This window comes from Sceloporus occidentalis, unplaced genomic scaffold (genome assembly GCF_023333645.1).
Source record: "Sceloporus occidentalis isolate IW3139 unplaced genomic scaffold, rSceOcc1.0.p SCAF_102, whole genome shotgun sequence".
Lineage (NCBI taxonomy): Eukaryota > Metazoa > Chordata > Lepidosauria > Squamata > Phrynosomatidae > Sceloporus > Sceloporus occidentalis.
Genome location: NW_028317082.1, coordinates 2,545,562 through 2,560,613, shown reverse-complemented (window position 1 = coordinate 2,560,613; position 15,052 = coordinate 2,545,562). Strand labels below are relative to the sequence as shown.

Here is a 15,052-nt window from a genome sequence, read left to right as displayed (position 1 = left end):
GACCCCCCACCCCTTCAACCTCTGAAGCAATGCTGGCAGCAATCATGCGTCAATTTCCCAAAGACAACCTCTAAATGTGATGCTGAGCACGTGCACTCAACTTCTTTGGTCTACCATGGCGAGCCCTGTTCTGAGTGGAACCTGTCCTGTGAAACCGCTGTATGGTCTTGCCCACCATGCTGCAGCTTAGTTTCAGGTTCTTGGCAATCTTCTTATAGCCTAGGCCATCTTTATGTAGAGCAACAATTCTTTTTTTTCAGATCCTCAGAGAGTTCTTTGCCATGAGGTGCCATGTTGAACTTCCAGTGACCAGTATGAGAGAGTGTGAGAGCGATAACCCCAAATTTAACACACATGCTCCCCATTCACACCTGAGACCTTGTAACACTAAAGAGTCACATGACACCGGGCAGGGGAAATGGCTAATTGGGCCCAATTTGGACATTTCCACTTAGGGGTGTACAAATCATCCCCATTCTAGCAATCCCTCACCTTCTGTCTCATTCCCCTTTATCCTCCTTATAGATTGTAACCTTGCAAGAACAGTATTGTCTTCTGTATTGCTGTGTCTAAATATGTGTTTGTTATTCTCAATTTTGTATATTGTCAGTTTTAATGTTATCAACCCCTATTGTAATAGCCCTAAGGAATCTGCTTGAAAATGATTAAATGAACTGCTCTTTGTCCTATCCCTCAAATATATATTAACAAACATGAGCCCATAGCATATAAATCTCATATAGCTCTTCTTTCAATTGTAAGAAAAATAGATGTTTATTTTAAAACAGGGTGCTTCATGACTTGAAATAATTTCCTAGCCTTGTCAATTACTGCTCAGTTCTTGCTTTGTTCCCATGTCCGTGACCTCATTAGGCAATTACTGTAGCCGGTAATGCTTTCCTGATGCTGTTAGGAAGACCAGTCTGCAGTAAATATGTGTTGCTTAATTAAGTAATTTAGTTTTGGAATGCATTACAACCTATACTGTATATGGCAATCTTATATAATAACTGGAAAGGTGTCATTTTGTTAATTTTATATTGCATACTTCCCAACATTTCAAATAGCCAAAGAGGGGCACCTTTGTTTTTTGGGGTGTGGTTAGAGGTGTGGCTTGGGGGCAGGGCTTTATGCTCCTCTTTGAAGAATAGGGTTATGGGTTTTGTCAGTGACATCACTAGGGGGAGCATGGCAGTTGCAGCCCGCACTTAATGACCATCAGTGGAGAGCTGAGGGCAGGGCTGGTTGGGGAGAGCCGAATCTCCCTCTAAACTTAAAAATTAAGGGAGCACTGTGTGCCAGCAATTGATGCTGAATGCAAGGATAAGATGTCATATCCTGGCGCTCAGCAAAAATTATCCCTTTATTAGCAGTTGTTGAGTGCAGAAATCTTATGTTGTGCAATGTTTCTATCGTTACAAATGTATGTGCACACTAAATACTTGAAATAATACCTCAAATTCAAGATAACTTTGGCACAACCTCTCTCTCATGGCTAAAAAATGGTATTGCCATGTTTTAATATAATACAACTATAAATGCAATCTATGAAGTTTTTTTATATACTTTGAAGTTTGAACTACTTTGTTCTGTTTGTTGTTTCATTAAATAAAACATCAAGGACAGTTCCCCTCCTATGTCCATCAACTTGTTTATATATTTATGTATCAGGAATTAGAGTGTGTGTATGTGCAAGTGTTATAGAGGTGTGTGTATGTAAATGAAATTGTATGGTGTTTAAGTGGCTGCATGTGTACAGTATAAATGCATGTATGTATGGGTAAGTGTATGGTGTTAGAGTGGCTGTGTGTACATGTATGTGTAAGGTTTTAGAATGAGCATATGTGTATGCATGTATATAAGTATAAGTATAGAGGTGCTCCTGACCATCATCATACCCCCACATCATAATTCGTTCACATCCCCCACCAAAATCATTCTCCCCCAACCACCAAAATTTCCTTCCCCTACCGTAATCAGTCCATATTCCATCAGTGCTGGAAAATAATGGTGGTCTCTTCTCACCATCTCTGTACGCGGCCAGCAGTTTTGATGTTTCTTCAGACTTCTTTGCTGCTGGCCATGTATGGAGATGGTGAGAAGTTATGTTAGGGAGCAAGAAGATCATTGTTTCCCCATCTTTATACCCTTCCCTTAGCACACACCCCTTCATATTCGTAAAATCACAGTGACACACAAAGCACTGAGCCATAAAGAAGCTGTACAGGGTATGGGGCAGGGCAATTGAGCTGGGTCACATAATGTTGCGTGACCCTCTAGCTGTAGCGCACCTACATTTTAGAATATGCTGAGGCAGGGTAAGTGAGTGGCCTGAGTGTGTTTGGGTTCAGTCCCAGGGCCCATCTTATCTGCCCATTTTTCTTGCTGTAAAGACTAAGACCTTAATCACTCCTTGGTCTTGTTTTAGATTCAGGAGCCAAAAGCCTATCCCATGGGTCTTTAAATTCCCTCACTGTATTAACCATTCCACGGATGTCTAAAGAAGAAATCTTTCCATTACAGCCTCTTTAAATTTAAATTTTTTTACAAGTAGGCCTCAGAAGTGTTCAATAGAGTAAAAATATTGTAGCCTTTTATTTCATGTTTTAATCATTGTATGAGATTCATTTTATTTAAATTATAAGCAAATGTTTGGTTTACCGTATTAAGTGGGTTTTGACAGGATAACTTAGTAATTTTATTGTTTAACTGTATATATTGAATGTATACAGCTAGTGATGCTTTGACATATTGTCTAAGCTGGAGCAAATAGACAAGCTTGTTGCTCGTAAAATGTTTGCAGTTGACACTTGACAGAGATTATCATGGGATGGGACATTAATTGGAAGAAGTATAGTAAAGAAGAGTATTAATAAGAAGGGGTGGGTCATGGTGGGCAGGGTCAATCTTATAGCCATGCCTACCAGTAGGAAGAGGAGGAAATTCTGCACCCAGGCAAGTCACAGAAATGCATCAACGACAATGAATGCTTTCTTTGCTCCAATGGTGTTGCTGAAATGTTTCGACAACGAGGCATCCAGCAACACCAAAAAAATGTTGGGGCCCCATATTGATGGCAGTGCCCAGTTGGTTAAAAAAATACTTTGTTGATCGCCTCCTAAGCTCAGCCAGTGTTGCTGGTACCTCTATATAGAAGTACCTCTATATAGAGGCATTCAGCAACACACACACAAAAATCAGGCCTTGTTTGACCGTTCCTAGAAGTGTTTCAAACTGCTACCTGAAAAACACTGAGTATTTCTAAACTCAGGACAAATATTAGAATCTAAATAGCAGTTTTTTCATTAGCTTTGGTAGATGAGTTAAAAAAATTTTTATTTTTTTTTAAAGGTAAGAACAAATGCATTTTTTCAATTTTTCACCATAAGATATGATCAAAATAGTGGTATCTAAAGAAAGCCCTTCTTGTTCTGAAAAAAATAGATAACTTGAGTGGGTACAGTAAATGAGAAAAAGAAGAAAATTACAGCTAAACACAACCCCCGCAGTAACGTTACAAAAAATAAAATCAGTCATTGTCACGAAGAAGTTAATCTCTCACAGGGTTTGAGAGTGACCCAATGTGATGATGTCTGCGCATTGACCACTTGCAGAGTGGACTTACGAAAGTGCGCCAAAAAGGCAACAGCAGGGTGAGGTCCGTGCGGGGTCTGTCTTTCTGAAGTTCTGGGGAAAAAAGCAAAACAGACAGCAGGGTGAAAAGTGAGATATTCATAAAACAGGATGTAATGATTCTGTGTGTTCTGGAGCAGGAGGAGGTCCATGGGATTGACAGCATGAGTTACCGCACTAGGTGAAACAAACCCTGAACATAGTTTTGTTACATGGATGTGGAAATGATTTAGGTCATATCAAGATTTAAAAAATCATCATTACTTTGAAAAATGTGTTGTCTAATATGAAACTGTTGCTCCTCTGTAGAGTTGATGGATGGGTTGACATCGGACAGAAAATCATAAATTTCTGGGAGTGTGGGACCCAATCATTTGCTCTTCGGGTACATTGTGCTAAGATGTTCTCTAAATTTAGATTGAATACATCCTATTTTGTTTTGGGGTTAAGGAGATTTTAGAGTTAATGTGGAAGTTCAAAATCAGGTGGTGCATCAGAGATCTGGTGACAAAAGACAAGAAAACCTGTATTAGGTCAATAAAGAACCAATCAACTAACCTGGGGGCATTATTGATACTTATGTGTTTAATTGTTGTCCTTGAAGGGACCAGAAGGTGCCATAATATAATATCAAATAACTTGTCACATGCTAGCTTTGCATTGTCACCTGATGGACACATTTTTGGTTTTGGCATTATTGATGGAAATGCATAGTGGTTTGTCACACTTGATTATACAATGCTACCACTTTGTATGATGAAAACAATAAAAATGTTTAAACTGTAAACAGTTGCTTCGCAATACGAAAATAATTTGGTACGAGATTGCCCAGGAGGCTCATACGGCTCCGCAACAGTAGGTTGACAGCTCTAGATGTACAGACTTTGGATAAATGTATGACTATTTAACAAAGTTTCTCCTTTGAGCATATAGAGTTAGAGGGTAATTGTAGGGGTTTATATGCAGATGAGTTTGTTAATCTTTCGGAAACTGGTTATGACATTTAACTTGGTTCTTCAATCCTCCATAGAGGAGCATTCTGCAAAGGATGGCTCTTCCTGGTTTGTCAAAAGAGCTGGCTTTTTTGGGTAAGAATTGGGGATTCTTTTAGTGCTGCTGGTACATCCTGGTACATTGTTTGAATTTTGTATAGTTATCCGCTATTTTTGTTGTACGCGAAATTCCAAATAAAGGACCACAAAGTGTTCTATCTAATCATTTGTGTCTGTCTTTATTTATCCATGTAATCTATTTTATACTTATTGTGCATCACACGCCAAACCTCAGCTAGTTTTGTATACAAGAAAAATTGTCCTAAAGAAAGTATAATGGACAATAAATGCAGACAGAGATGGAGGAACATAATGCAGCGTGATCACGTTGTCGACTCATTAGCTGTTATTACTGTAATTGACTTTTTTTTCCTCACTGGTTGTTTAACTCACTGTAACAATACAGTACTACAGCAGTGACAGTCTCAGTGGGAGGAGATAGTGTTGGGTGCGTTTCTCACACTATTAGCTTTCTGCATTAGGAGATGTGTGAAGTCGGGTGTAAGGACTGCCACAGGCAGATACACAAGAAAAGCTAATAGCCAGCTTTGGATCTCTCGAATCAAAGAAGGAAATCTAATTTGAAGTGGAGTACTAACTGACAAGAAAAAATGACTGAACCCACCACTAGGAAAGAGGGATTTAAAAAATGCCGGAGTGCCACTTTCAGCATTGATGGCTTTAGCTTTACAATCGGTAAGAACTTTTTTTTCTGTTAAAAAAAACATGTCTTTTAACACTTTAAGGTAGCGGGAATTTTTGTTCCCATACATATATATATATATATATATATATAAATTTTTTTTTTAACTATAACATTTTACTTTTATACTGTCAGTGTTAGTATAGAAAGACTGATGTGACTGACGGACATAAAACTGTGTGAACCTATCCAGTGTACACAGGTTTATCAAAAACAGAACTATTACTAAACCATTAATTTCATTCTGTGATTGAAAGTAATGCAATTGCAATTTATATATAGGTAAAAGGATATATAAAGAATACTGATAAATGTAAGTGTTGGGACCCCACAATTACACTATATGGTCAATGTGGCTTGCACATCTGGAGTAAAAAAACACTACATTTAAAAAATATCACATATTCAAACTAATACACGTGTCACAATTCTGATTATGCTTTTTATGGTTCGAAAGGAATAGGTTGACCATCTTTTGATGGTCCTTCACATGCTTAAGGGGCTTATACAGAAGTCTGTTGAGCTTCTAAGTAACAAAAATCAGGCAGAAATTCTCCTAATAGCAGTCTTATGTTTTGTTTTCTACATCATTAACTATTTCCAGCATCTGAGATTGTAAGAACAACTTCAATTACCTTTTTAAATAACTTCTTAAATCCCATTGCTGTTGTATGCAATCTATCCTCTTTCTGACTTGGCAAGACTTGGTATCAGCTAGAGTTTTGCTACAAAGCAAAAGTATTTCCACCTGTCTGATAGGTATTAAGCCATTCATGTTTGATTAATTAGGGTGTTGGCATTCTCTGTCAAATCTGTATTTAAATTGTAAGCTTGTTTCAAGGGCTCATTATACTCTTGTAAAGGTGCCACTCTGAGTGTTCAGATGCACAGCTGCTAGTAGTAGCACTCTGGATAGACAAATAAATTTACCCTAACCACATAATAAATGTTTTTCAGCTACATTTAACACTTTCTAAATAAAACTACTTCTAAATGTAGTTTATCTGCATTTAATTATATGTGTTAATTATATGTGCCATAGGGATCGTTGCCACTAATTAGCAGTAAAATATATATATATATATATATATATATATATATATATATATATATATACACATATTCTTCAATGTTTCATTGAGTTGTACTGTCTTTAGATCTGGTGCTTTAAGAATAATGACAGAAGTCTGTTCATGATCCTCTTTCTCCATCCTATCATGCTGGGATAGGCACCTCTATCTAAATAAAATATGATGTCTCTACAATTAAACAGTAAATGTTAATGATATATACTGTTACTATACTATACTATGCTTAGGATACATTTCACAGCTTTTGATGTGAGAATTATAAAATAATCTAACCATACAAATTGTCTTATCTTTGAATGCTATAGTGTCAAAGTTCTGAAACATTTAAAATATATTTTCCCTTAATCTTACAAGCAGTGACAATTTTCTATGTTTCCTTACAGTATAAACTTTGTTCTTTAAAACGTGTATTATATAAAGTATGACATATTTTTGTAGGGATCTGTAGCATTTCATTCACTAACCCATGAGTTGAAATGACATAAAACATTTAATTGTGTCTCCTTAACAAAGAATTTTCAATTTCAGTGAATTTCCTCTTTAATAAGGACTGAGTTTTTCCTGCATAATGCATTGTGAGATATTTGAAGAAATCTCACTGATGTACCTAAGTACTATGAAGGGCCACTTGCTAAAGGAGAGCTTACCTAAGAGAAAAGAAAACCTAGTTCTGTATATAGCCTGGTGCTAAACACACATACAAGCTCCGTGTTAGACTAGGCACCAGAGAGCAAATCCTAGTCACCATGGCGACTTGGTACCTGAGGTTTCTTGATCCCTGTGTTAAAAGATTTGCACTTTATGCATGCATTTATGTAGGTTTGATTAAATGTTACAACTTAATTTACTTACAAGCAACAAATTATACAAAAGTATAAGAAATACAGTATTTGCTCAACCCCCCGAAAATTTTAATATTAATTTAGAAAAAAAGAAAAAAACCTGATTATAAGACTACCCTATAGGAAAACATTTTTACTAGTAAATATTAATTCACATGTAAACTATTTTTTCATATTTAATAAAAGCTATGGTTGAGAAAAATGCATTTCTTGTTTTTATTTCCTTTTATTTGCCAACCTGCCCCCAGATATGCCTTATACCCCCCTATATGCCTCCCCCCGACTTACGGATGCATCCCTACACTTGTCCCCTCATGCTCCAGACTCCCTGGTGTCTAGTGGGGGCAGCCGGTGGATGTCTGCGCCATGCACATATACATATACACATGCTACCTGGCACTTCCGCCTGTGCTTCTATGACTGAGTACCAGAAGGTCATGTCATGGTGGTGCAACGAAAGTGTCAGGTACCAGCAGAGGTTGTCTGCGTGCATCCCACAGATGTCCACTGGTTGCCAGGAGGATCCAGGTCCCCTGCAGTGCAGCGGGGGATCTGGATCTTAGTCTTATAGTGAGACCTTTGACGTCCGATTATAAGATGATCTTGAATTTAAGACAAGGGATATTTTGAAAAAACCTTGACTTATATTCAAGTGAATACGGTACTAGTCTATGTAGCACATAGGTACCTTTGGTCTGATGCCATCTTCCAGATGTTCCTACTGCAAAGGTGTTGTAATAATCTAATATACATGGTTGGTAGAGTTTCTATTGACATTCCCATGACTCCATGCATTAGAAAAGGTAGATGGTTGTTAGTGCTTCTGGCAGTGGCCCAAGCACCAACAAAAGCTTCTAAGGGATCATTTTCCTGGCCATCTAGAGATGTGCTCTCAGACTAGACCTTTCTTAGACCTCTATAAGCTGGCAAAAGTACATACAGCGCAGTCCAAGTGAGGGTTGACCCGGACCCTGGGCCTAGTGTGCAAAGTACTTTTAGGGAAAGTGCTTTTAGTTTACATGTAAACAGTTTAAGCATCAAAATAACTCCAGTTTCATTTGCATGAACCAGGAGCTTGTAGCATTGCTCTAGAAGTTGCAAATGTCACACAAAAAGTCCAGCAAAGATACATCCAGTGAAATACTTGTTTACAACTGAAGTGCACCATTTCTGTGAAATGACTTTTATCAAGCTCCATATGTAACACTGTTTAAATAATATTTCTTAAGCACAGTCATCATTTTGGTGTATTTAATGCAATTCTAGGGCATGTGATGTCCAAAACTATATAAAGTATAAAGCATGTTGACACGGCAAATGAAGAATCAAAAATGCCTTGTCTCTTAATTTGTATGACTCTGCCTAGAAATTCAGCAGTACATTGGAAATATTTGTGAATTCAGAGCATTCAGATTGTTTATGAACATAAAATATTGGCATAAGCATATTTTATTTTGGTTGGTTTAACAAAAGCCTAAAGGTTGGTCACGCAGCTCTCTTTTACTATGGCTTTTATGGCATCTGCCTGGTGCACCATCTGGGAATTCTTTATCTTCTCTCAATCTGTTTTGCAGTTAAGATTTTAATGTCCTATTGGTATTCACTCTAAATTTCTGACCTTGTAACTTCACAACATAACCATTTATTCCTACTAGCTTCTGTTTTGAAAAATACCTTCCCTTGTTAAACTCATTGAATGTTTCATTTTAAAATCATTGATGAACTAGATCATCATCCCGTGTCTATTTGTTCTTCAAATAAAGCATGAGGTAAATAATTTAAAATAGGGAATGACAAAATAGCCATTATCCATATGAGAATGACTGACCTATGCAGAACATTTTGAAGCAGCATATTGCATACTCATCTCATGTTTGAAGCGTAATATGCATACATGTTTCCCTCCCTATAGACAGTTGAAATGGACCTTAGGGGAATGTTGAAGATATAAGTTTTAAGTCTCCATAGAAACATATGGAGAAACACATTCACAAATTGCTGTATGGTCACAGAGACTTTGGTATTGTAAGATTTCAAAGCCTTTTATAGATAAATTTAACACATCACTGATCTAATTATTTCCCAATTATTTTTCCCTTCTTAGACAGATGAAAAAGCCGAACAGAACTTGTATATGAACCTGTGATCTTTATGTCACAATGTTTTTAAGATACAGAATAAAAGACAACTTTAAGAATAATTATATGTAGTATGTGCTTTATAACAGAAAATTATTCTTTTTATCATACTTTTTTTAATTAAAGAACAAAATGTATTTTTGCACCTACACCAGAGGTGCAAAAATATGGCATGCTTGTTGACATCTGTATTTTCTACCTATATTTTATTTGTTTGTATTAAAAATCAGTAGAGTGGGACTTTGTGCCCTCCTGCTAGAAATATACATTAAAGAACCCTGTCTTGCCCCAAAGTACAAAAATAAGAAAAAATGGTCTAGAATGTAAGGGGGGCATTTCATCACAATCTCTTCTCTGTTAGATGTTTTTAAAGTTTATTAACCAAAAGTATAATTTACTAGCTAAAATGGAGTTGAAAAATATACTCATTGGCCACTTTATTAGGTACACCCTGCTAGTACCGGGTTGGACCCCTTTTGCCTTCAGAACTGCCTTCATTATTGGTGGAATACTTTCTACAAGGTGCTGGAAACATTCCTCAGATTTTGGTCCATATGGACATGATGAAATCATGCAGTTGCTGCAGATTTGTCGGCTGCACCTCCACAATGCAAATTTCCGATTCCACCACATCCCAAAGGTGCTCTATGGGATTGAGATCTGGTGACTGTGGAGGCCATTGGAGTACAGTGAACTCATTTTCATGTTCAAGAAACCAGTTAGAGATGATGCAATCTTTGTGACCTGGTGCATTATCCTACTGGAAGTAGCCATCAGAAGATGGGTACACTGTGGTCATAAAGGGATGGACATGGTCATCAACAATACTTAGGTAGGCTGTCGCGTTTAAACGATGCTCAATTGGTACTAAGGGGCCCAAAGTGTGCCAAGAAAATGTCCCCCATACCATTACACCACCTTTACCAGCCTGAACTGTTGATACAAGGTAGGATGGACTAATGCTTTCATGTTGTTTACGCCAAAGTCTGAACCTGCCATCTGAATGCTGCAGCTGGAATTGAGACTCATCAAATTCTTCCAGTCTTCCATTGTCCAAGTTTGGTGAGCCTGTGTGAATTGTAGCCTCAGTTTCCTGTTCTTAGCTGACAGGAGTGGCACCTGGTGTTTTGTTCTGCTGCTGTAGCCCATCTGCTTCAAGGTTCGATGTGGTGTGCATTCAGAGATGGTATTCTGCATACCTTGGTTGTAACAACTGGTTATTTGAGTTACTGTTGCCTTTCTGTCATCTCGAATTCTGCCCATTCTCCTCTGACATCAACAAGGCATTTTCGTCCACACAACTGCTCACAGGATATGTTCTCTTTTTTCAGACCATTCTCTGTAAACCCTATAGATGGTTGAACATGAAAATCCCAGTAGATCAGCAGTTTCTGAAAAACTCAACCAGCCCGTCTGGCACCAACAACCATGCCACAGTCACAGTCACAGTCACTTAAATCCCTTTTCCTCCCCGTTCTAATGCTCCTTTTGAACTTCAGCAAGTTGTCTTGACCACGTCTAGACATGCCTAAATGCATTGAGTTGCTGCCATGTGATTGGCTGATTAGCTATTTGTGTTAACAAGCAATTGAACAGGTGTACCTAATAAAGTGGCCAGTAAGTGTATATACATATATATATATATTTTACAGTAAGTTTGATGATATGATCACATTGTGATGGCATATACACACACTTAAAGTATAGTGCACTACTAATGGTGCCATGAGCTTTAGTATGTTTGTTTTTATTCTATTGATGTTTACGGAGAATAGCCCTGTTATCTAGTTGGATTAAGAGTGTAGTTACGGATATATTGGGGATTATGTATAAAGAGTGATCCTGGGTCAAAGTTTGTAATACTTTATGTTCATGTGACAATATCAGTCAATGGAGTGAATCAATCAGAAGGATTATTTCATCATAATCTCTTCCGTGTTAAATTTTTGTTTTTAAAGTTTATTAACCAAAAGTATAGTATATTTTGTGAACTAGCTAAAATGGAGTTGAATTATATTCTTATGTTGATACAAAGAACATTCTTATTATCTTTTATTTAGTGCCAACAATTTACTCAGCACTTGTTACAATACAAATATTTAGGGTATATGACAAGACTAAAATCAACATGTAGTTGTAAGGGATAATGAAAACCATTAAAATGTAACAATAAACCAATATTGCGAAATAAACACAGACACTTATTTTTTGGAATAAACAGGCCGTGGACTTTTATTTAGTTTAACAATACTTATTTTACCATACAAACCCAGAGTTTCACCACCATATAATTTACACGATATATATATGTACAATGCCTACCGCCCTAAAAGCCAGTAGACAAACCACCACATAACCAGTTCATCCCATTCGGGACAACCTTAACCCCAATAAAAGTACACGACATTTTTTTTTTTTTTTTTATATATACATAACAAATACATATATATAAGGGAGGGTAGGTGGGAGTTTTTCAAGAAGAGCTTCCATCTTCGCCCGCGGCTCTCCTGCTCAGCCGAATTACCAGCCTTAAAAAGGTCAGTAGCACAGCCTGCAGTTCGCCTTGTGGCATGAGACGCTGCCACTTCAGCCCCTTCTATTTATAGCGCGAATTCGCGCCTTTTGCGCAGCGCGAGGCATACCTAAGCGCTCTCGAGGTGTCCTCGAGACAAAGGCGGCAAATAACTAAGCGGCGCGCGCGCATATAACCTAGCAGCTTTTTTTTTTTTTTTTTTTTTTAAACTTCAAGCCTGAACTTGTGAACCCTCCATATAACTAATAGCTAACCTTTCAATGAACCCTAGCTCCTATCCCCACAACTACATGCCGCCCTGTGCTATTAGGCAGCAGGGCTCTACAGACTATGACAAACCATTATATTAGGTAGAGAAGGCCCTGCTTGACATGAGTGTTCCAAATTACTGAAAGCATGGTGCATTATGAAGGACCCACCTGGGAAAAAAAATTTTTTATGAAAGAAGGTGTGGTGAGTTAAAACTGCAGATCTTTAGTGAATAAGCCCTATAAATAAAACAACAACAATTTGTTTTGTTGGTTAAAGGCTAATTTAGTCTTATTTTATCAGATTATACCATAGAAGACCAGGGGCCATGTTTCACACTTAGTCTAGTCTGGACCTAAGTGCATTTTACCGCATGCAAAATTGAAGCATTTCTTCTTTTGTTAATGATGTTAGAAAGTCATGTCATCCTATACCAAAACCAAGAAGCATTATTAGCATCATACCTGGAAGTTGTGGGCAGTCCAGCTGACATTGGTGGGCAGTCCTGCTGACGTTGCAGGCATTCCCGTTGACATCAGTGGGCGTTCCCGCTGACCCCTTAGGACACATCGCTGTTTAAAGGATAGTTGGACAGAGAGTGGGGTGTGTAACAACACCACTCCTACAACCTAGAGTTTTCATGGATATAAAACAACAGCAACAAATGAACAGATATAGGAAAGACTGAACTTGATGGACGCATGTCTTTTTTCAGCCTATATAACTATGTAACAATGTAACTATATAAAACAATATTTGCTAGCACTAATATATAAAAAGGTGGTTAAAAATAATAAAAAAAACAACAATACACTTGGTGGAGTACAGAGGATTTTTTCATACTTTTTAACATTTCATTAATGTATTGTTTTTATTTTCCACAACATTTCTTGCACTGCCCTCATCAGATAGTGGTGCAACAGGATTGGTGATTTTCTTGGGTTCTTTGTTTCACCCTGCCTGTAGATCCCGCAAGTTTGGGCATTTAAATTATTGTCATATTTAACTCCTCTCACAGGAACCATTAATATGTATATAGCACATGCTTTGCAGCACTATCATTCTGCTCAATGGGACTAGTACGTGATCCTGCTGTAAAAGGGAGGCTGCTCATCCAGAGTGCGAGCTAGGGACGTAAGGGATGATGGTGGGAGGAAATATTTATAAATTAATAAATGTATGTATGTTAGTTATAATGAAAATATATGTGTGTAAACTCTGTGTGTTATCATGTATGTGTAAGGGTTTGTTTGGTGTGTATGTGTGTGGGAGCATGAATGTGTATGTATGAGCATGAATGTGTTTTTTTGGGGGGTGTGAGCATAAATGTGTGAGTGAGTGAGTGTTAGCATCAGTATCTAAATGTTTGTTGAGTAGGAGTATGTGTATGTTAGGGTAAGCTTGTGTTCGCATGAGTGTGTAAGTTTGTGTACTTGTGTATCCAGATGTGTTCCAGTGTATATTGGGGGGGTCCATTGGGCTTTACTTACAAGAAGGCGCCGGCCCTCCCCTGGTCCTGTCCACACTTCCTAGTTTCAGTAGAGGCTAAAGAATAACTAAAGAATGGAAGTTCCCATTTCCATGCAGTAAAAGGCGCTGGAGTTAATTAGTTAGTTTGTCCTTTCAATCAACTTTTACAACTTGCTATAAGCAATAGATGTATTGGGGGTTGATGAAAATGGAGCAGGGAGCTCAAAATACGTCCCCAACGTTTTGGTTGGCAAAATCGGCACACCAATGTTGGAAGCATGGCCGGAGGTGGGGAGGCATAGTCAGGTGTAAGAGGTGTCGGAGGCGTGGCAATCTTTTAGGCACTCTCCTGTATAGCTGCCTCACTGTCCTGCTTTTGCAGGCAGTGGGGCTCATGGGTTAGTTGGGGAGATCCTATTATCTGTCTTGACTGACCCAGGTAGCTGTAAAATCAATGGAGGTCTGTGCTGTCAGCACCAACAGCACAAAATTTAAGTTATAGGTATACTTAATTAAAAGCATGCTTTCTGGAGCAAATACTTTCAAATGATACAAAAAATACATCCTGAATATGTTCTCAGGATTTTATGTATTGGAATACAGATAAGAACTACAGAAAAAAATGCCTGATTCTTGTTCCATGTGTTTAAATTTCTTCACCATATTAACGGCTACCACTTCTCCTATGAGTGTATTCCATGTATCCACCACCCTTTAGATTCTAACAATGCCATTGACTCTTTTTTTTAAGAATATGACATTTTGCCTATGCATCTCCCTATTTAAAATGTATAACTCATATTCAAACCTTTCCCCTATGAGAAAGCTGGTAGATATTCCAGTATAGGACATAGCATGGAATTGAAATACGATTTATAGTATGAAAGTAATTCATTAACAATAACAAAATGGACTAATAGAATACAAGAATACACTGTAGGTAAATTACGGCTAATGATAAGGATGTTATACTTTTTTTTATCAAATGTGTTTATTTAAGAGTATTTACTGGATTCCCAATAATCATAGCATCAAAAGCTCTGAAAAGACACAATATGATTAAACTCTGTTGGATCATCATGTGACCCAGCATATGCACTATAGTTGCTATAGTAACGTTCATTATTTTATTAGGGTAAGAATATCATCTGAATGATTGTAACCATTATCCACCATTATGTGTCTGAATGTTTATGGTGATATTTTCTCTGATTCATATTGCAGCATAAGCATTATAGGAAATTGCATTATAGCTTTGTAGATAATGATCAAGGACAAATACAGTATATTTGAAACTGTTAAGGTGGAGAGCCTGTGTAACTCATCACTGAGGACATTAAA

At 37.5% G+C, this 15,052-nt stretch overlaps 1 protein-coding gene across 1 annotated transcript in view; it reads left to right on the top strand.

The window, feature by feature from the left end:
* The first annotated feature begins 5,296 nt into the window (after positions 1 to 5,296).
* LOC149283569 (dual specificity calcium/calmodulin-dependent 3',5'-cyclic nucleotide phosphodiesterase 1C-like) overlaps positions 5,297 to 15,052 on the top strand; it is a 342,446-nt gene continuing 332,690 nt past the window's right edge. Inside the window, exon 1 of the mRNA XM_089497386.1 lies at positions 5,297 to 5,381. Within this exon, the coding sequence (XP_089353512.1) occupies positions 5,297 to 5,381 (85 nt within the window). The remainder of the gene's footprint in view (positions 5,382 to 15,052) is intronic.